Genomic DNA, 22,396 nt, shown 5'->3' with positions numbered 1-22,396 from the left:
AAGTAAACGAAGGACACATTTTTAAAAGAAAGCTTTAGGTCTTTTAGCTTCACCTTAAAGGAGTTATAGTAGCAAACAAATGATAGAAATTATAGAAATATAGAGAGATGAAATATAAGGCAAGCATTAGACTTTGTAAAGGAAATAGAAGGTAGGGAGAGCCAAGAGGAGCTTCAGACATAAAGATTTCAGGAGATTAATCAAAATTACAATAAGCCATGTGGTTTGAATGAGATTTCTGTTGAGCACTTTAAATCCGTAAGTACTTGAAAACTCTCCTCTGCTTGCCATTTGTTTTACTGGGATTTCAGTTCCTGGCATTTTGCCTGACTCTGTTCTATATGTTGTGTTAGTGGCTATTATAAAAGATAAAGCTGGCAAAATAGATGGCAGGGGTAATTATCGCTTCAGCCAACATTTTATCCAAGGTCTTGGAAGAGACTACGCTGAACAGGATGGAACTTTTTGTCTTAACCGCCGACAACGACTTTGGTTTTGAATCTAGACACGGTGCAGACATGTGTATTTGTGCTTTCATTTGTATAACAGGCATAATTTCACAATTTTCGAGTGCTTCATTGAGGCTTCTAAAGTTTTTGATTGCGTAAATCATAAAAATGTATTTCATAAGTTCCCTAAAGCAGAGGGGCTCCCAAATCTCTAGTTAGAATTTTGCCTTTTTGGTATGCTCATCAGTCAATAGACTGGGATAATTGTGTGTCTGCCCCATTAAACGTACACAGTGGGGTGATAGAAGGAAGCATTTTGTCTCTTTCTCTCCTCAGTGTCTTCTACTAATGATTTATCAAATTTATCTGCTAAGTAACTGTGGAATTGGATGTATAGCTGGTGGTACTGTGATTAACAACTTGATGTATGCAGATGATATTAGCTATAATGCAGAGAAGAGTAATATTATAGGGAGGATTGAAATGAGCATTTCCTGACTTTTCGCTATCCGGTGTACTGTGCTAAAATACCTCGGACACTATTTAACTGATGATATGGACTTCTACAGACGGTGTTGCCTAATGAACACACAAACTAATATGCTGATACGCAAGTTTAGTATGTGCTCTGTAGCAGGGAAGATTAGGCATTTTAAAGCAGATCGTGCCCCTGCGCACGCTGCCCATTAGTGGCGGCGCTACAGAAAAAGCAGTGTGCTAGAAACTCACTGTAGCATACAGTGATAGAATGAGGTTGCTGCTTAAGTTGCCACCATTTACTTTAATAAAGTGAAGTAAAGTGAAACGACTCTGGTACAAGAGTGTGTGAAGATGAAGTGGTAAAAAAAAAATTAGGAAAGCTTGAGAGAGCAGAAGACGGGAGTGGAGGAACTGGAGGTGGCTGAAAAGTGAACGCATGACCAAAAGCGAAAGCTCCGGAGCCACATCAAGCACAGGTGTGTGTCACATGCTGACCTATAACTACTTTTATCTGTAATGAATGAGTCTCTCTAAAGTCTTGCCCTCTCTAAAGTTTTTTTTTAATTCCAACACCTTCCCTTCAGTCCTTTTTCTCCCTCCTCCATGTGAGCAGTGGGTTAACGTCACCGCTGGGCTCAGAGTTTGCAGCAGGCATATTTGTGCTTCTCCTGACACTCATTCCCTTTAGACATTTTCTAAAAGGTCAAGACCTGATTAACATTTTAAATCAGGTGTCAGGAGGCATCCCTCTTGTTCCTTCCTTCACCACCTCATTCTTTGTTAATTATCTTTACGTTAGAACAAGTCATATTTGGCTTATAGAAAGAATTTCCTCTGCCTGATGACAGTCACAAGAGGAGCTCTCCTCTCGGTATTGTAAGTGAACTGACCATAATTTAACCACATTTGTAATTAGAATTCAATCAAACTGTAAAACGTCAACCTTTGCACTCTTGAATTTGAGCACACGAGCCTTATACTATTCCTCCTCAATAGAGTGTCACTACACAGCCAAGGCCAGTTGGCTTTCCTTATTGTGTACCTTTCAATGTCTTCATTGCAGAAGAATGCAGTTTCACTCCATCTCACGCCTAATGGAAGGTTCTTAATGTCTATTTTTTGGGGGCAAAACTGTAGAAAAGAATGTCATGGAAACGTGTCATTCCTACACCAAAGAGGAACTCGGTTTAATTTGCAAATGGTGACGAAAAGCTGAAAGGATGCAGAGTTTAACACCTCTGTCGGTAATAATAGCAATTTTTATTCACACGGTCGGAAAGAATAAGGTGTTAGAGAGATGATGTCCACGATGAAAATGACTCGCCTTTAAATGTCATTAAGTAATCTTGTCTGATGAAACCTGCATTTTCAGTGTGAGACATTTACTCTCTGTGAAGTGAAGTGAAAAACTGGAGCTGTTTCCTCCGTGTAGGACACAATCTGCTGTATGGTTGGCTGTGCAACAACCACGCAGCAGATTCCCACCGAAGTTTTTGTAGGGATCAAAATGTCCACGGAAATCACTCCTGAAGCACCCACCCCTGTGGTTTTTACGTAAGTATTTTAGTCAGGTGTTAATTTCCTTCTGAACTTTATAATGGGCAGTGTTACATTGCATGACACAAGCACAGTGCAAAGCTTTTTATCTGTCCGCTCCACGACTTTAAGGAGCTGGTAATTATGTCTGAGTTCAGCCAAACTTTTCAACCTTTTGTAGACTCTTATTTAACATCGTGTTGTTTCGAAACACAACATTAGAGGCTGTGCCTTAAAGTTCCAAACACTGATGGAGTGCTCAGCACCTATAGTAAGAGCATGAGGCTGTTTTTCGAAATCCTTATCGGAATTGGCGGCTCCACTTGTTATTCTCTCGTCCTGCTCTTTGATCCTCCTCTCGTCTGCTTCTGTCCCTTTTCCAGACCTCCCACTGTTCTGGCATTCTTTCCAGGTGCTGCTGTTTTCCTTTGCTCCTCTTTGTCTCTCTAGCTTCCTTCTTTTACATCTCTTTCGATCACAGTTACTTCTGTGAAATCAATTATTTGTCCCATCTCCCCTTACAACTGATGCATTTTTAATGGGTGTTTGCGGTGTGATTATATGTGTGCGTGTTCTTCTCAGAGGACATGTTTCTGTGTTTTGTGAGGCGAAGATGCACATTATCTCTCACCGAGACTTTGTCTGCTGCTGCTTCTTTTTAGTTTTGTTACTGATGAACCTTGCTTCTTTGTAAGCGACTGTTGTGTCTGTGTTAATGCAGCGTTGTAAATGCAAGAAATCTCAGTGTCTGTGCATGTTTTATGTGCATCAAGCGGGACGAGATACTCACCCTGCTCCCACATTTTGAAGTTGAAATGATTGCCCATTGAAACGTTTAGAAGCAAAAACAGCTTGCTAGTTGATGTTATTTAATTTTAGCTTTTTTTTTTAATGTTCTTTAGTATGACTACATGATAGATAGAATGACAGCTACTTAGTTTAAAACTCCTCTGCTCTGGTCATCAGCCCATTTTTTTTGGGGGGGGAGACCACATTCACACAAGCCGTTTCCTGTCCACTCAAGATCATTTCTGTACTCCTTTCTGTGCCTCCCCATTTCCCTCCCCGCATTAGTGCATTGTGTGTACACCATGCTCATTTTTCAACATTACTCATCTCATTATGCCATGTCTTTTGTGTCTTTTCTTCTGTTTTTCCATCTATACGTGTCTACCTCCATTTGTCCGGAAGCAGTAAGCAGCATGGTATGACGAAGGAATGCAACAGGTATGAGTGTGTTGAGATGGGTCACCCCTCAAATCTGGGCCTGAATATTGCTTTCTCACAATTTTCAATTTAGTTTTATTGCATTTCAGCTAGATATCCAATATTTTATATTAGATCTGTTGTGTAGGGTGCCATCATAGAAACAAGACATGAAATCCATATGAATATCTTGCTCTTTTTCAGCTTTCCATTATTTTTTTTTTGTTATTGATTGATTTACTCTGGCAGGCCACAGACATTGCAGTGGCCTATTTGCCCTCTAGGCAGAGATAAGCTCCCAACCGGCCCAGGTTTGTGTGTTCCATCTGGCATCTATCCATCATTTATCTAACCTCTCATTGCTTAGTCTGTTTCTCTCTTCAATCAAGTGAGCTAAACATTTGATTTACCTTCGTTATGGTAAATCTGACCTCACGGGTGTAATCCAAAGCATTCTAATTCTGTGTAGGTGTCAGTGCTCTCAAGTGGCTCTCTCATCTCTGCCAACTCTCCTCTTCTCTCCTCCTTCCCTCCTAAAGATGAAAATCTAATTCCATCTGTAGAGTCTTGACAGCATGTGGGGGAATACAGAAAAAGAGGAGAAAAAGAAAGAAGGGCAGTCGTTGACTGTAACAAGACAGCAACTTCAGATAGCTGAGATCCCGTTTCCAGTATTTATTGACTAAAGCATTGATTGAACCAGGTAGTTTGTGATTGTAACGATGCAAAAAGAGGTAACTTTTTCATTTCAGATGACGGTTCGTCGTCTGACTCTCTGCTTGCCAGGCTCCACGACAATAGATGCATATTGGAAAATCTGTTTTTATAGCTTAAATGATTGAAAGGAACATTTATTAACATGGACACCGGCTGCCTAGCCTGACTAATAATGCCATGTGAGATATTTTCATAATCCTAATATGTCAGGCCTGCTGTCCTTAAAATAGCCATAAATTAAGCGTTGATCATTTCCTCTTCATTTCTAATTTGCATTTATCATGTGTCGTATACGCTGTGCATGATTTTCCTTTGATTTATAAGCACTAATGAATTTCACTCGGCAGTAATTTGCATGCCGTAACTACCTGTATACAAGTAATTCACGCTGAGTGAAGCCACAGGTTGGCCGTTTTGATTGATGGCAGGTGACTTCCATGGCTGTGATTGCACTGCACCGTTGGCACAGTTGGTGTCAGGACTCATTGCAAGTCAAATTTGCCACTAAATCTAAATCATTTGAGCTGCACTTTACACACCACGCAGCATTTAAATACTTATCGGATGTATCTGAAAACAGGAATTAATCACAAGAATTATGCCTCGAACATTTGAAAGTGGACTCAGATGTCTTTGTTTTCCCTACCAGCCCTCTGTTGTTTAAGCCCAACACTGTGTCTGTAGCATGTGCAATGCAAAAGGTAAGTAAAGCAAAAGGAGGTAGCCTGTGCCCGGTGTCTGTAGACGTATTTCTTATGTTTCCATTAGCTGCGTGAGACAGTGTTCAGCAATGAGCCGGGGCAGATGTCAGTGTCCTCTGTCAATTAGCCTATATTGGAAAAACCTTTCTAAGTGAGTCTGATTTTGGTTTCAATTACCATCTAGGACGAGGCTGGGTTAATGATCAAATAAAGAGTGAGTATACAGGGTCGTACAGAGCAGCATAAAAGAAGAAGGAAATGTGATTCAGTTCTGTCTCTAAAAAGAAGTTTGCATAGTTTTGCTCTTTCTTTGTTATGTTACATATTTTTCCACAGGTGATGATTATATAAAACAAGTGTTGCTGACTGGATATGATATATATATATATATAAACAGCCCAATAATGTGTGGCACCAAACAAGCAAGCAGTAGTAGTAAGCTCTCAGCCAAGAAAGCCCGTGGGACACTTGATTCTGTCCTATTAGAATTACTGCAGAACAGGCTGAGATAAAAACTGATGGCATGCATTATCAGCATGGGATTGGGCCTTGCAGCCCTTATTTTCCCTTGTTTAACACTTTCATCTGGCCTTTTTCTTCAGTTCACTGGATAATCTGATCTTCTCCGGCCTTATGAAGATACTGTATTTAATAACGAAGATACCGTTGTAATAATAGACAGCTCACAAGGCCTTAAACTGAGTACCACTCAGTTTTTAAAGTGTGAACTTGTGTCTTCATTTTGATGCATCTGTTTTGCGCATGTGTTAGTAAGCATCTCTGCGTTTTCTTGTGAGATGGATCCATGTTTGCAAAGTGTCTGCTGTGGTGTGAGAGTGGTAGAACAGCTGGTATGTCTCAGCATGTGGGACTCTCAGGGGAAAAGACGTGAGATTATCTTCAGAGCACAACGGGAAGCTACTTAAACTCTCCTTGATACGAACTGAGCTTTTTCTTTAGCTACAGTGCACATTACTGGCCATGAGAGATTCACTCTGTGCTTCTGCCTCAGGTATACAGCACGCTGGACTTGACTGCATAATAAATTTCTTGATATTCTAGTGTAGCTATGACATTCGTTGCATGTTTCGGCTCAATATTCGCGTTTTATATTTTTGTTTAGCATTTGCTTCCACTCGGCGTTCTAGCTAGCAGCATAACAAACACATTGCACTTTCTTGTTGTCAGGTCTTTCTCGCCTCCTCCCCTGCTCATTCCTTCATTACTATGGTAGACCAGGTCTTTATTAATGAAGGGACATCTGTTTCATTAAAGCAGAAAGATGCCTGGGAGAGGAAGAGACGGAAGGGCTCTAAAAGAGAACACATGCAGAGTGCTAAAATGAGCGAGGGTCAGACATGGAGAGATGCTTAGTGGTTGCAGGGGGTTTTAGGCAGAGTGAGTGGAAATAGAAGTCAAAATGAAACAGACATGCAAGAGAAAAATCAGGAGGAGATGTCATACCTTTAGGCAGGAATCCTCTCATTAAGACTGATACAGCGTAGAACTGGGCTCAGCTTTTACAACCAAGCATGGACTCCGCATGCACAAATTGCATCACATGTATCATAATAACAAAACTGCCATAAATGAAAATTCTCCCACAAACACATGGCTCTGAGCTACAATTAAGCCGTAAAGCATTACATCCATCACAATTATGGCATGTAGCAAACTGGATCTATGCGCACAGAACAGGATAGAATCAAATCGGACAGAATAAAGGAGTCATTTGAAACCGCTTAAACATGCGCTCTTTCAGTTTTAAACAGTCTGACTATTCATGTGGAGGAGTCAATGCGCAGGGTGTGCAAGAACCACGAAGGCATGTGTAAGCATGCTGGATATATTTGTTCTGATACAATAAATGCAAGGGGACTGCATCTAACAGAATATCCTGTAAATTAAGAATGAGGTAACAAGCTGTTTTCACACATACACCGCAGCACTGAATTTTTCCAGACAATATATCCGGAGGTGCTCTATGTGTGAATGTTTGCATCAAACAGACGAGACGCTTGCAGAGCTTTTTCTGTCAGCTCCCTTGTACAGACAATTGCTTAGAGAATTCATGGCAGGCAAGTGTATATGCTGCCAATGTATATTGAACTTTTGTTTGGATTGCATTTAGGTTCAAATAATTGTAGTCTTGGTCATCAGAGCAAAAAAAAAAAACACTCGTCTAGCAAAATATGGCAATCTCTGCTCAGTTAGCAAAAGTTAATTAGCAAACAATAAACGCATGATTTAGTCGAGCAATGTACGTCGGATAATTATGTACTAGTACATGATCTGAACTTGGTCATGAACAGAATTGTGACACAGAGTTTATTCCATAGCAATCGAAAGTGACTGAAATAACACTTTAATGTGTTTGAAGAGAGTCACTGGAACAGACATCTGACTTGGAATTGTACGAATCTTTGCGTAGCAGTGTGCGTCCAATCTATTCTAAAGATTTCAGCACTCTCCACCCAACATTTGAAAGTCATCAACCAAGAGCTGGAAGGTACAAAATGCAACTAGCTTGTTTTTCAGATCAATAAGAATTTGGCAATTTTACTGTAGCATTGTGTCCTTTGTGCATGATGCAGACAGGGTTACCACAACTGTCCGTAGTCTTGCTCTACATTAGATGCATATATGCAGGTTTCCTCCATCACATGGCTGTAAGACTGAAGGATGGAGTGCTTACCACACTAAAAGACTTTTTTTCCTGAATTACTTTAATTCTCACCATAATTGAATTTAGCTGTAATTGAACCTAATTATGACTGCTGGTTGGAGACTCAACCCATCTTGCACTGTATCATTTGCACGAGCCCTTCTCATGCAGAATCACTTCTCACGCTGACATATCATACAAATTAGCTTGCCACATTTATTTGTCACAAAAATACAAACATGTCTTGATACTTTGACTCATGGTCCTGTGTTGTTGTTAACCTTCCTGAGGGATGAGGTCTCATCTTCATTTGTTTTGTTTTGCTCTTTTTTTTTTCCCCTAAAAGTATAAATAGTGAGTACGACTAGGCACCCATATTTGCCTCTACAGTAGGATAGGTTTTGTCCAAAATAGATGTATTAACAACAAGATCCGAACAACAGGTAATTAATTAGAGGAAAGCCAATAAACAATAAGCTGTGGCTCCTACCTATTATACCTCAAGAGCTAATGACCTGTGCTATGTTTATACTCTTATATGGGATGAAATTCAACAGAGCTAACCTGGACTTGCAGTCAGTACAGTCTTTCAAGCAGAAGAATAAAATGCATTAGGTTAGGAAATCCACATGCTGTGAAACAACAGTAATACAGAACAAATTGAACTGAGTGGACCAGCAGTTCTTTAAACAACATCGACTATTTAAGATCATAGTTCCTAGCACCGCAGGAAGCAATGAAAACAGTATAATGTTATGGAGGAGAAAAAAAAAATGGAATTATTAGTTTTACAGAGTAGAAAGTGCTTTGAAGAGAATCAAACTGAAACAAACTACAATTTAAAGAAAGAAAGTACGAAGTGACGTGAAAAAAGGGGACAGTGTGCTCTGAGCTGAGGTCAGCCGCAGCTACAAAGATGTTACACACATGCACACATTCAGTAGCCAAGGTCAAACAGAGTCACAGTAGGATCACCAGGTCCCTGCAGAGGGCCATGTTATAACTGACAACTATAATTAGGCTAATTAGTGCAACAAAACCATCATCGCAGTGGATAATGACCTGGGCAGGCCAGCAAGTGTGACGGATGGATGGATGAGAGTGAGAGAGGCAGGTAGGCAAAGACTCTTAATTGGGGTAAGGCTAAGGGGAATGATGGAGGGATTATTAGGGATTGTATAGAAAGATATAGGCATTTACTATATGAGGAGATGGGCCGAGCAGACAATGGGGTGTATTTTAGAAACAGGTAGTTGTTACCTTTAATCGGTCTTTTGCAGCACGTTGGGCTGTTGCAGGCCCAAGTCAGGTTCAGTTTCAATACCCAACAATTTCCACATACCACGCTCGCATTTGTAATGTGTCTAATCACAAATTGGCTTTAGTTGTCACATCATATCGCACAAAGCTTCAAATGGCTTGGACTGGAACTGTTAAATGAAGTTAAATTAAAGAATTGCATTGACTTGTAAATAAGGACACGGTGATCAAAAACAGTCTTGTAACTCGCTGATTAAAAAATGAAGGCTGACATGACTACTTAGATAATCCATGTAACAGACATCTCGACATGTTAACTAACTGCTTGATTAAAATCAAGTGGCAGAAATCTGAATTTTCTAAATATTTTTAAACCAAGCAATGGCTTTTGCAAGTTGCATGTTTTCAGAATAATCCCACACACACAAAAAAAGAAAATAGTCAAAATAATGTGATCAATATTAATGGAAACCTTACATTTTGCACATGACCTAGTTTTGCAAAATTATTTTCTTTTCGTTTTATGCCAACATTGATGTGGAAATCAGCTTGAAAAGACAATCTTCCCTGTTTGTTTGGACAAAAAAAATCAATCAAATAACCAAAAACTTTCTGTTTTTAAAAAAAAAATAAAACATTTGACACCCCCAAGCCAACTAACCCATCCAAATTCCACCAGCCCATCAACACTAGTGACTCAGTTGGCCTCATACCCACCCACACAGTCAACCGCTCGCCCACAGCCTCACTTCATACAGGATTAAATGTCTTAGAAGCAAAGTACATGAAAGAATATGACATGTGAGTGAGAGGCTGCGACACACACACACAGAGGAGAAGACATGGAGGAATAGAAAGAATTGTGAAATCGAGTGCAAGAGCAAGAGATGGATACGTTTTTATACAGGAATATATGCAACATTCAGTACATGCCGGGTGGATCAGAATGCATATGTAAACATGTGCTACTCATATTCTCAGATGTCAAGTCCTCTCATGCGACAAATTGATTTACCGCTGTTGTAGAGTAGTTAGGAACTGATGATGTGATTTAACAAAGCTGATACAAACATATATTTTGTCTTGAGACATGCATGGAGACACTTTATTGAAATCTGTCCCATTCCCATAATGCCAGCATGCTGACAACACCCAGCCCTTTTTCCCTTGGCTAAATCTAAGAGGGAGGTTCAAAGCAGGGTGGCAAACTAAGTCTAAAACAGCCAGTTGCTCCAGTTTAAAAAGTGATGTCAAGCTGCTTTGCATCACCAGCTGAAAATGCAACATGAGGCCTGTTAGTGATTCCGCCTTACTTCTTTTTTTGAACTCTTCTTCTCAGTCAGCCAGAGAGGGAGGATTTAGGTGGGTGGATGGATTAACTCTGTGATATTGATGCAGCACCATGTAAGATAAGTAAGCCAGCTGTGCAGGACTGCTTCTGCTAAGACATAATTTGATGCCCGGCTGGCCAATTTCTACTGTTTTCCTTTGTCATTCTAGTTTTTATGTCACCTTGGTAGTCTGAGTGTAGGTATTACTCATCTAAAATAAAGTCTTTCTAAAGGATTTTGCTTCTGTGCAGCAAAATAATTCCCATCGTAACACTAGTTTAGTCACTAACTTCAACTCTCTTCTGTCCAAAAGAGAAAAAATGTAAACACAATATTATCAGTGTGCCATCATATGACTCTTCATTTCTAGCTCTAAGAAATATCAGCAATTCACTTAAATCAACCATTAAAGGCTAATTTTGCTAGCACACTGGACTGCCAAATCTTTCCAGGATACACAGTGTACATAAAACTTTGACCTGGAAAAGAAGGTATTTGGATCATTTAGTGTACTTTACAATGTAAATTTCTCACTAATTCTTTACCAAACACTTCAGAACAATTCCAATTATTGTTGCATAGCTTTTTGTTTGCCTTTATCTCTCCTTGGCTTTTCAGTTACAGGCCTACCTGAGCATGATGGAGAACCTGTTAACGGTCTCCTGTATGCTCCAGTACATTAAAAATATATGTATTTTGTCCATATGGATCTCATACTCATATCTCATTTGCTGAATATTGTTTAAATGTTTTAAGTGATGCTTGCCAGTTTTAAGATATTTTATTATTTCTGTATTGATTTGACCAAAGATACCCTATATTGCCAAAAATATTCACTCACCCATCCAATTAATTCAATTCAGGTGGTCCAATCACCTCCACGGCCACAGTATAAATTCAAGCACCTAGGCATGCAGACTGCTTCTAGAAACATTTGTGAAAGAATGGGTCGCTCTCAGGAGTTCAGTGAATTCCAGCGTGGTACCGTGATGGGATGCCACCTGTGCAACAAGTCCAGTCGTGAAATTTCCTTGCTTCTAAATATTCCACAGTCAACATTCAGTGGTATTATAACAAAGTGGAAGCAATTGGGAATGACAGCAACTCAGCCACGTAAAATGACGGAGCGGGGTCAGTGGATTCTGAGGCGCAGAGGTCGCCAACTTTCTGCAGAGTCGATGGCTGCAGACCTCCAAACTTCATGTGGCCTTCAGATTAGATCAAGAACAGTGCATAGAGAGCTCCATGGAATGGGTTTCCATGGCCGAGCAGCTGCATCCAAGCCACACATCGCCAAGTGCAATGCAAAGCGTCAGATGCAGTGGTGTAAAGCACGCCGCCACTGGACTCTAGAGCAGTGGAGACGCATTCTCTGGAGTGACGAATCACACTTCTCCATCTGGCAATCTGATGGACGAGTCTGGGTTTGGCGGTTGCCAGGAGAACCGTACTTGTCTGACTGCATTGTGCCAAGTGTAAAATTTGGTGGAGGGGGGATTATGGTGTGGGGTTGTTGTTCAGGAGCTGGGCTTGGCCCCTTAGTTCCAGTGAAAGGAACTCTGACTGCTTCAGCATACCAAGAGATTTTGGACCATTTCACGCTCCCAGCTTTGTGGAAACAGTTTGAGGATGGTCCCTTCATGTCCCCATTGGCCGACATCATATTAAAGCCTATGGATTAAGAATGTGATGTCACTTAAGTTCATATGCGTGTAAAGGCAGATGAGCAAATACTTTTGGCAATGTAGTGTATCATTTTAAAGAATCAAAGAGAACCAAATTAATTATTATTATTATTTCTCAAAAACTTGGTGTTCAAAACACTTTTTTTTGTGGAAATATATCCTGACAGGAACAAGGGCGATTTTTTGAGGACCTCAGAAAAGAGTTTTTGATGGACATCAGGCTGGAAAAGGTTACTATCTCCAAGAGTTTAAACTCAAATCCACAGCCAGAAAAAAATAGGGAATTCAAAGCACATGGTTTGCAACACGCTGTGGCGATATGGACCGTGTTATGCTGACCCTGAAGTAACACAGCCATGATATTTTTTTTTAGGCTCGACTTGTTTACTTGTATGGTGAAAAACTGATGGACGCCTTCTGAGTAGCTTTTAGCTTTAGCTTTTTTTGATGGGAAACAAAGAGAGAAAGAGTACTTCGACCTCTCTTTCCTGCAGGCGAGGTACAGACAACACATAATACACACAGCCCCATTTAAAAGGAGGACAAATAATCCCTTTGAACAAGTAGTTGAGATGTATAAGCAGTGATTGGAAGCAAAAGGAAAGAACGAAAGCATAAAACATAAAAAGGAAGTGGAAAAAGGTATTGTATTGTGGTCTCAATTTAGGAATCCATTAAAAGTGCTTCCCTCACTGGCTTGATTACAACCACGTGCCCCCTTATATCTTCCTTTCTTCTAATGTGGACTTGTTCAAGTAAACATTACACAATGACGTTTGCTCTGTCGATATGAATGAGTGACAAAATAAAAACCTGCAAGTAGGGCGATATATTAACTGTCCCATGTGTTTGGGAAGAACTTATAGAAAGGTATGACAAAAGCAACAGGAAGCTGTTAGTCGTTGAGGAATGGGCAAAAATTCCTCAAATATGATGTGTAAGCTTGACTGGAAATATTTAGTTTGCAGTTAGTGCTAATTAGATTCTTTTTATCAACTTGTAGGACTCGTGTTGAGGCTGACGTTTTAGTTCGGAATTATTCTGAATTGTATAAAACAAAATGTTCACAAACTTTCAGGCGTTACTGTGGATTTAAGCTAAAGTCAGTCGGTGAAGTCTCCGCTTCGCATTGGCTGTTGTGGGTCTTTTGCTGACAGGCTCATTAAGGTCACTAATAAGTGGACCTCAACAGCTTTAATGAGTTTTCCATTGTCCAGTAATGGATGAAGGGAAAAAAAAAAAAAAAAAACTTTTCAAAAGGTCAATTCATCATCACTGCTGTTCTCATTAAAATATGACTATTAGATTCTTGGATAGCTGCCCTTTTAAAAGGTTTATCACATATGCTGTCATCGCCGTCTGCCTTGATAACCGTCTTAAAAAGTAACAAACAAACTCTGATCCCCATTTTACTGAAATGAAAAATGAAAGTTCTCTTGAATTAATTGCCGTTGTAGCAGCTTTTTCTGTTTTAAGACTCACATCGAGGGCAAAGCTAATGATGCCGCTGATTCAGAAATAAACACTGGCAAATGTGTATCATAAACAAAATCGGAAGTTAAGCTTATGAAATGTCAGATAGCAGCGGTTGGTCATGAAAGACTGCTGAATGTAACCCTTTGTGTATTTCATGCAGTTAAAAGAAGAGAACCGTTTATTGAAGTGAGCGGTTAGTTGTTTCTCTGTAAATCAGTTAAAAACAGGTACGCAGCCAACATTTTTCCATGTACAAACGTCTGTAAGCTCCAGTCATACACAACACATCTTTATTTTCCTCCTCTTGCTCTCTATAAATAAATACAGAATTTCTTGTTTTTTCTTGTTTTATCGTTGGTTAAAAAAAAAAAAGTGTTTTAGCTTTTCCCGACGGGTAATCTTGTTTGACATTTGGACATACATTACATTAGTGCTGTACGCTATCGTCATTAAGCCTTACATTTTTTTTTCTCTTTTCTGATTACCTGTTTTCAAAAGCTCTCAAAAGACGCAAGATTGCAAATAGTTTACAGCCTTCTGGCACATCTACTGACTCTCCCGTGAAAATGACTGCGTGAGGATGCGTATGTTGAAATGAGTGAAATACAGAAGTGGTGGAGGTGATTTAAAACATAGTTTGTCAGGAAGGAAGGGGCACACATTTAGAAGGAGGATGCGCATTCAGAAGGAGCTGGAGAATTGGGACAGATACAGAAAATCTCAGAGTTGCCATGGTACCATTGGAAAGGAAAGAGGAGTCCCTGTAGTGTTAAGCATACGCAGCTTGTAAAATTCTCTCAGGCGTTTAACCTGAAGGCTCTCAAAATCAGCCGATGGTTTGCGACAATACGGAGGATTCCAGACGTAGCAGGATGCACGCTTACATCATGTCCTAAAAGCATGATACAGGGATTTGATGCTAATTACTTGTGCTCGATTGCTTAAAAATGTCAGCTCTGATATTCTCTGTATTTTTGAGCACACATTGTCCAAAGATGTGCTTTTTATGGGAATTTCACACTTCAGTAGCCTCAGGGGTGGAAAGATGCTTGTGTTTTTGAGTGTTAGTCATTTGATTGCAGAATGGATCAAGACAAGGATTTTTCTCATTGCCTCTGCTTCACTGTAACCCGAAGTAGAAATGAACTAGCATTAGCATTGCCTCTCAAGGAGACATAGCAGGGACGCTTTGAGCTTGATGTGCTTAGGCTAGTGTTGTGATCTGCATTAATAACTGCATCAGATATGACTGACAGTGAACCTCGCAAGCAATCTTCCACAACTGAGCTTTCATGAGCAGACTCACAGCTTCTAGCTTGTCAGCTTAAACCTTTGCAGCCCCTGGCCAAACTTATGGAATCAATACACTTGAAGGATATATATATATATATATAGGATATATACAGGATATGTAGCTTAACCTCTTTGGCTTTGTGAAACAGAAATATGAATAAAACATTTGTAATTTTTGGCAATTTTCTTCTTTCAGAGGAAGTAGAGGAAGAATGATGGAACCTTCTTGATTTTTTTGCATTTCTAAAACAAACACCTGCGCAAGTTCAAGTATGCAAATGAGTCTGCAGTTAAACGAGAGTCCTTGCAGAGCTGCATGAGCTGCTGCACCTGGCTGATAGGCAGGAAACATGATCCCAACAGGAAAGCTGTCAGTGGAAACGATGGATAGGATTAGGGTGACAAAAAGATGTCGGCCTTTCCCAGTCAGCTGCGTCTAAAATGTGAAGTATGAACAAACAAAATGGGAAGATTATAAAGGGGAAACGTACAGGTCGACCAAGAAAGACGTCAAAGCTTCCGGACAGAAAACTCAAGGAGTTTGGGACCAAACTCAAAGAAACTAGCTGATGGAACTAGCATTCACATCCAGAGAAGCCAAATCATCACTAACACCCAAACAGAAGTAACCAAGGCCACGGTGGGCTAAAGAGAAGCGGTCACACGGACTGGGGCCCACAGGCGTTGCTCCTACAGTAGGTAGGAGGTGCACAGGTGTACGTTGAAATTCTGGACACTTTTCTCATTCCATCATTTGAAAGGAGGCTTGGTGAGGCTGAGCTCATTTTCTTTTAGGGTGATAAAACATGTTGCTACAGAGCAAAGAGTGTTTGTACTTTTCTTAAGGAAAGATGGCAAACACACTGAAAATGTTTGTCAAGACTGCAGCCTGCAAATGCATACTCAGAGGAGCTTTGGCAGTCTGAGATGAAAGGCCATTTCCCTTTGAAGGGAACCCCATTTCAGAGATCTACACTGGTCTACATACTGTCGAAACAACCTTACTTTACTTTTAAAAAAAAAACAAAAAACTATTTGTGTAAAACACATAGTCTGAACCTTGATTTTATTAACAATTTGATAATTCCCTGTTACCATTTCAGCTAACTTGTCAGATTTCATTCTTTTTTTTAATAATATATATGTTTTATTGTCTTCCTGATCTCTGTTGGCAGTTGCTTCTACTATCTCCTTTCATAGTGATTTCTCCTGCCGTCGTCTGACACGACTGCGCTAAGGTTTTAGTTTTCTTATTATTCCAGCTGTGTTGCGAGAATGTAGTCTGGTCTATTAGGACGACAGATTTTATAATGCCCTAAAGAGTTAGAAAAAAAACCACACACATTCACATTATTATTATAATTTGCTTTATTCCACTCTAACACCCAGACATCCCCAAGAGTTACATTTCATGATTTTGAGAAGATTAGATGCAGGAAACAAAAAACAACACAGACATATTTCCACATTGGGTCAATGGCACGAGGCTAAATAAATCTAGCAAATAACAGTGAGGCTTTAGAGCAACATGAAAATACTGAAAAAAAAACAAAAAAAACAAGGGGAGAACATCTGACTCCAGCAGTCTCTTACACAAGTTACAATAATCGTATCACACGACAGCCTCACGTGTGCACACCCATACAATCAACTACACGCCGGGACACACATTGGAAGACAATAACCCCTGTTCCAAGCTGCTGAAAGAAGCAATATGTTTTAGATTTATCTGTGAGGAACACAACAAGAGACGCGGGATTCGCACATTAGCCTAGAATGAGAAGTATGGAGGTGAAAAAAACACACATGCTCCAGACGTGTGGAGCAGAGCAGATAAAGCAGCTGATTAAAAACAGGTGTGCTTGAGTTTGTGGAAAGAACCACGATGTAAGATATATACTGAATCCACAGGAAAAATATATTGAGGCAGGCAAATTGATTGTTGTATCTAAATCTCGCTAAGATCTGTCTCCTTACAGCTCTTGTTTTGAAAAAGAAGAATGGAAAGTGGACTCACTGCTGCGCACTCTCTTAATCACGCTTGTCATACAGCATGGAGTAAAAACTGAGATTATGTTTCTTACTTTTGCTATTCTTTGCTGCCCCATGTACGCTTCAGATGCGCTTCTTTTAGAAGGTTTGACATTGATCACATTTTTTTGTTCATTTATAGATATTTCTAAAGTCTCCAATAATCAGGAAGAATGAACAGAAACATAATGCCAGTTTAAAGCCATTATCATCTGTGAGCACATCTCTTATTTTCAGCTGTAAATGTCAACATGTTGTCTTTTCTGCGTCTTGCTCCTTTGTTCACTCATAAATCATTGGCAGAATTTTCTCAAAACGTCTTGATAAACAAAGACTGTAGTATTAAGACAACGTGGAGACGTCTCTTGAAAGACTGCAAATGTGTGATGATGACATAACATTCACCATTCGAATTAAAGCAACCGTTACTCTATCAGTAGATTCTCCCTCTGATCTCGGCTTGGCGTCTCTCGAACATAAAATGCAATAGTTTGCTCCTTCTCAGAGGAACAAGTTTCTATCTGGCACATGAAAACCAATTACATGGCTCTCATTAACTTGTAGTCGTCCCCTTTGAACATAGTTAATCATGCATGGAGTGGCGAGAGGATAGAGATTAGGAAGCATGGGTACACACATGCAGAAACATGTTGAGCGCTGGGGAGTGTTTATTTAAAGTGTGCAGAACACAAGTCGCATAAATGCTGGCGTGAGATTGAACTGCTGGTGTGGTGTGTTTCCATGGCGAGGGCGAGGACAGTTCGTCTTTGCTCTGGCTGTAGACATGTGTCTTCCTTCTGTTGACAGTGCACGATCCAGATGTTTTGGTTTCAAATGATTTATGGCACCACAGGTGTAGATATTCCGTTCCCACAGTAATGTAGTGTCAGACGATACTTGGTCAAGCAGTGTGTGTGTTGCTAACTAACACACACTGGTGTAAAACCAGATGACTAGAAGAGACTGTGGTTCACTGAACACACGCAGGGCATTGAGATCTCACACACACACACACACACACAGCTTCAGGATATAGTAGAAAGACAGCATATTACATCAAGCGTACATTCAGCGTAAGACTCCTCAAACACATCACATGTGAGGGGAAAAACAGACACACACACACACACACACACACACTTTCAGCACTGGGTGGTCCAACGGGCCCTCGGGTGATTCAGGACAGATTCGGGACACTTTGGGTTCATTAGTCAGACCAAAGTAGGACAGATACCTTTAGAACTTAACTCGTTATACTTTTCTTTCTTTTTGATTCTTCTACTCCTTCTTCCTACTCAGACTCTCTCCCTTTCTTTTATCCTCCTCTTTCTTCTCTTGACCTCCCACTTATTTCTTCTCAGTCTTCCCTCTTCTGTATGATCTCTTCCCTTCTTTTTTTTTTTTTTTTTTCAAAGTCTGCTTTTCATGTGCTGGAAAACATAGGACCATCTGTAGCGGTTCTAGCCCTCTCTTTGTTCTCTCCTTCTCCACCCCCTCTGATAGCTCTCCCTCTCAGTCTCCACTATGTTTCGCTCTCAGTCTGTGAGATGCACAAGTGTGGACGCAGATACAAGCTGTGAGTTTGATCTGAGACAATTTGCTGCAACATTAATGAAAGCATAAACTCGTATGAATATTGATGCGCTACTCTTTTGCAATCTGCACATTCCGGATGGCCTAGAGGCTAAATAGTAAGAGTCACACACACTCACACAGAAAGGCTGAATGTTACTCTGACAAATATCCCAAATGAATATTCAGTGACAACATGAAATCTGAAATTGACATGGATTCACATACCCCCGGCCTCTCCCATCCCCCTTCTCAGTGAAACAACTTTCTTCACTCACACAGTGGAGAATTTTCTGCATGTAGACTTTTTTATCTATTTAAAAAAGTGTGAATGAGTATCTATAATAATGTCTGTCTTGCTTTGGCTAATATATCTTGCATTCCCCCCGTTCAAGTCCGAAAATACAAGCTCATGAACCTGATTCTCCTTTAATTACGCAAACTAATGTAACTTTTGATTACTTGATATTTGGTGAAGTGTGCTAATTGACTTTCTGGATGTTTGATGTAAGAATCGATGCTACTTTGTCTATTTACTCAGAATTAGCACCCCCCCCCCCCCCCCCCCCCCCCCCCCATTTGCCCTCCATCCAGAATTCTGAAATGATGGGACGGTTTTATTAAGCAGATAATTTGGTGCTACACAAGAAAAATCAGGCAGACAGGCACTCTGTCTTGATGCACTACCAGTGATCGGACACAATATACATAAAGCAACTCAGAAGCAAGCAAGCAAGCAACTTTATTTATACAGCACTTTAAACATCCTCAGGGAAAACCAAAGTGCTGTGCATTATTCAATCAAATTCAACAAATTTAAGACAGAAGTGGACACTAGACAAAAACTGATAAAACATAAAGGAAATAAAACAAAGGAATTTTAAGGTACGAATAAAAATCACCAATTTGTCACTCTGGGGTAAAAGCTAAGGCATGAAAATGCATCTTTAAACAAGATTTATAAGCAACAACAGAGGGAGCTTGTCTGACATGTAATGGAAGCTCGTTCCAAATTGTAGGAGCGAGGACTGAGAATGCCCGGTTCCCTCGAAGCTTTTTGTGAGATTTTCAAATGGATAAAAGCAACTGATCTGCAGACCTTATTGGGCAGGAAGGAATATACGGGTGCAGCAGATCAGACAGAAAAAAAGTAGGAGCGATGCCATTAAGACACTTAAAAACAAGTAAAACGAGTTCAGAAATGAACGGGTGACCAAAGAAACACAATTTAGCACCACAAAACATGGTTTGATTCAATGTGATCATACAAGAATATGCAATGCTTTACATGTGTTATTTTAATAGTTATTTAGAAAAAGGCACATATGAATTTAACGAAAAAGTGACTTTTTTTTCTTGATGGTGTGGTGAGAATGTACCACCTCTTCAGACCGTGGTTACAGATGTACTTATAATGTACACCTGATTTGAGGTGGAAACGGAACAAGAGGCCACAAGATTTACCACACGACTAAAACCGACATGTCCACGGAGCTTTCTCCGTGATAAGAGATTTGAAAAGAAAAGGAAAAAGTTTGAGATGGTTCAGGTTTTCTGGCATAAGATTGTCTTATAGACTTCCACGGAGCTGTTTAAGCAAAGCGCAAACACACCTTGATCCATCTGTACATCTGTGTCTCTACTGATCCTCTCCAAGCAGGACTTTGTACTGTACAGGCTGTGCATTCATCTGTTGCAGATAAAGCAGCTGCCAAAGCCGATGTGTATTTCGGCTGTTTTCTAATCTGACCATTTTTTGTTTTTCATTTTACCTCTGCAGTCCTTTGCTCTGAACTTACAAAACTAATCACGTTTTTAATTCTGCGGTTTTTCTTCATGATTGCAGGGCTGAGAACACCAAACAAATCCGTTTTCCTTTTTCCTCTGCTTCACTGATTAGGGCCTCAGTTTTATATGTCTTATATCTGGTAAAACAATGTCTGTTCTTTTTTTGGTGCTGTTGTTATTCTGCCTATAAAGTGTAAAGGTTTCCTGGTATGCAAATAACTAAGTTGGGTATTGTCCTCCTCCATTCATGGCTAAAAATGGGGGTGGGATATCAGATTTGCATACATGCTTCTAGTTTCAGGGTGATTGAGATCTCTACAAGAGACTTGTGTATACGCCTGGTCTTACAGATCTGCTAAAAAGAGTACATGTGCGTCTTTCTGCCTTTGTGCGCACATCCAGCTTCGTGCATCTTGTCCCTGAACCTTGCCTTACATCGGACGTTCTTTCTCACCTCACAAAATGAGTAATTAAACTGTTAAAAGATGCTTAGAATTACCGGTGAATCGTTGTGAAAGCACTGGTGCAGATGATGAACAATGGGGGTTGCAGCAGTGCATGACCAACTCTGTCTCGTTCCATTCCCGGTCAAGGCACCCCCAACCCCCCCCATTTTCTCCCTGGGCCCTTTAACTATGGCTGCCCCCACTGCTCTGGGTGTGTGTTCACTTCCTCCCGGTGTGTCTTCGTGACTCACAGATGGTAAATCCATGCGTGTGTGTGTTTAAAGCACACTGATGAATGAAGTTCTTTATATTCCGCTTTTCTAAATCAGATTTTACCAGCGCATTGCTGGAATTTATTTTGAGTTCATCCAAAGTTGTATCTGACACAGGTGTGTTTGTGTTTTTCTTTGATCAGGTTTGTCGCGTCTTCTCATTTTTGTGTATTTCTGTGAAAATGTGGTTGAATATGTTGGAATTTGTCTTTCCCTGCGAGTTTATTTTTTTTCTTACTTTCACTCGCTTCAAATCAATCTTTTAATACATTTTTTAAAACTCTTGGGCTTTCTCATAAGAAAGCAAAGATGGCTTCCCATTTGTGTTCATAAAAGATTAGAAAACTCAGTGAAAATGTTCCACACAGACTATTTCATCTATTTAATCACCTCATCATCTAAGAGCAGCTGACCTTTTATATAAAATCTCTTACTCTGGATTATTTTCTATTTTTTTGTTACTTTTTGTGATTGCGTCCGTTTCCTCAGAATTTCAGAGGAATCTAAAGAACTTCCAGAGACAAAGCTGCTCAGACTTAAACTTCAGTGCTTCTGCTTCATTGCGTATGTATGTTCATCCAATTTCTTTATCCTCAGCAGTTTTGTGAGGATACAATGGGGGTCATTAATTATAGAACCAGTCTTTTCATTATTTAGTCCTCACTCCTGTATCAGCACTGTTTCAGTATGTGAATGTGAATGTAAAAATGTCTTTTAAACCAAGCCGTGCACGTCCTTCACTCTTTACTCTCCTGTCTTTGTGCTGTCCCGCTGTCTCATGTCTTTTTCGCGGTCTGTCTTTATGTGTAAAAAGTAACGATAGTAGTGATAAGCAGTACTCAACATATGATTCCTGAGTAGTATGGTTCTGTTTTGTTTCTGAACCTGGTGCGATTGCTTGACTCGTTTGCACACAGCAGTTAGCCGGTTGAATTCTTGGATGAATGGAGCTCAATGAGCATTTATTCCAGGTATTTCAAAATTGTCGCGTGGCTGCTGCGCGGTGGTTCTCCGCAGATAACCGTCCCAGTGAGTGGGGTTTATTTGTGGTCAGCCCAACTGCTGCGCCATGAGCAGCGGTTAGGCTGCAACCTTTCAGTGTAACTGTTGATAAGGAGGCCAAAATTGGGACACAGAGCAGAAACAATGACAACGCCAATGCAGAATGTAGGCTAATGATCTCTGTGGCTTGTACATGTGGAAAGATTCAATTATTCTGAACAAAAATAGTTCATTAAAACATAATTAGAGCAAAATAACTTTTGCAAACTCATTTTCGGTGCCCAACCTCATTTGGAAAATGTGGCTCATTTGGAAAAATTATGTCTTTTTGGATACTTTCCAGGAGCTCTGCAACAGCAACTGCACTCTGCTTATCGTAGCAGCGTTGTTGTTTATAGGTGCAAAATTCTGCCGTGAAGAAATAAATGTGTGCCTACGTATGATGGATATTTGGAAAATATCCTGATAATGTTTCCATGGTCTTTG

At 40.1% G+C, this 22,396-nt stretch overlaps 1 protein-coding gene across 2 annotated transcripts in view; it reads left to right on the top strand.

Annotated features, from left to right (window-relative positions):
• ccser1 (coiled-coil serine-rich protein 1) overlaps positions 1 to 22,396 on the top strand; it is a 106,008-nt gene that overhangs the window by 67,468 nt on the left and 16,144 nt on the right. Inside the window, exon 11 of one of the 2 annotated variants that reach the window (XM_072387782.1) lies at positions 3,660 to 3,692. The exons of the other annotated variant lie outside the window; for it this stretch is intronic. Coding sequence (XP_072243883.1) covers positions 3,660 to 3,662 — 3 coding nt within the window. The 3' untranslated portion in view covers positions 3,663 to 3,692. The remainder of the gene's footprint in view (positions 1 to 3,659; positions 3,693 to 22,396) is intronic. 2 annotated transcript variants of the gene reach the window in all.

Source organism: Leuresthes tenuis, unplaced genomic scaffold, assembly GCF_036924035.1.
Source record: "Leuresthes tenuis unplaced genomic scaffold, fLeuTen1.0.hap1 SCAF_6, whole genome shotgun sequence".
In the NCBI taxonomy this organism is placed as follows: domain Eukaryota; kingdom Metazoa; phylum Chordata; class Actinopteri; order Atheriniformes; family Atherinopsidae; genus Leuresthes; species Leuresthes tenuis.
Note: the sequence above shows the minus strand (reverse complement) of the source record. Positions and strands in the feature narration are given on the sequence as shown.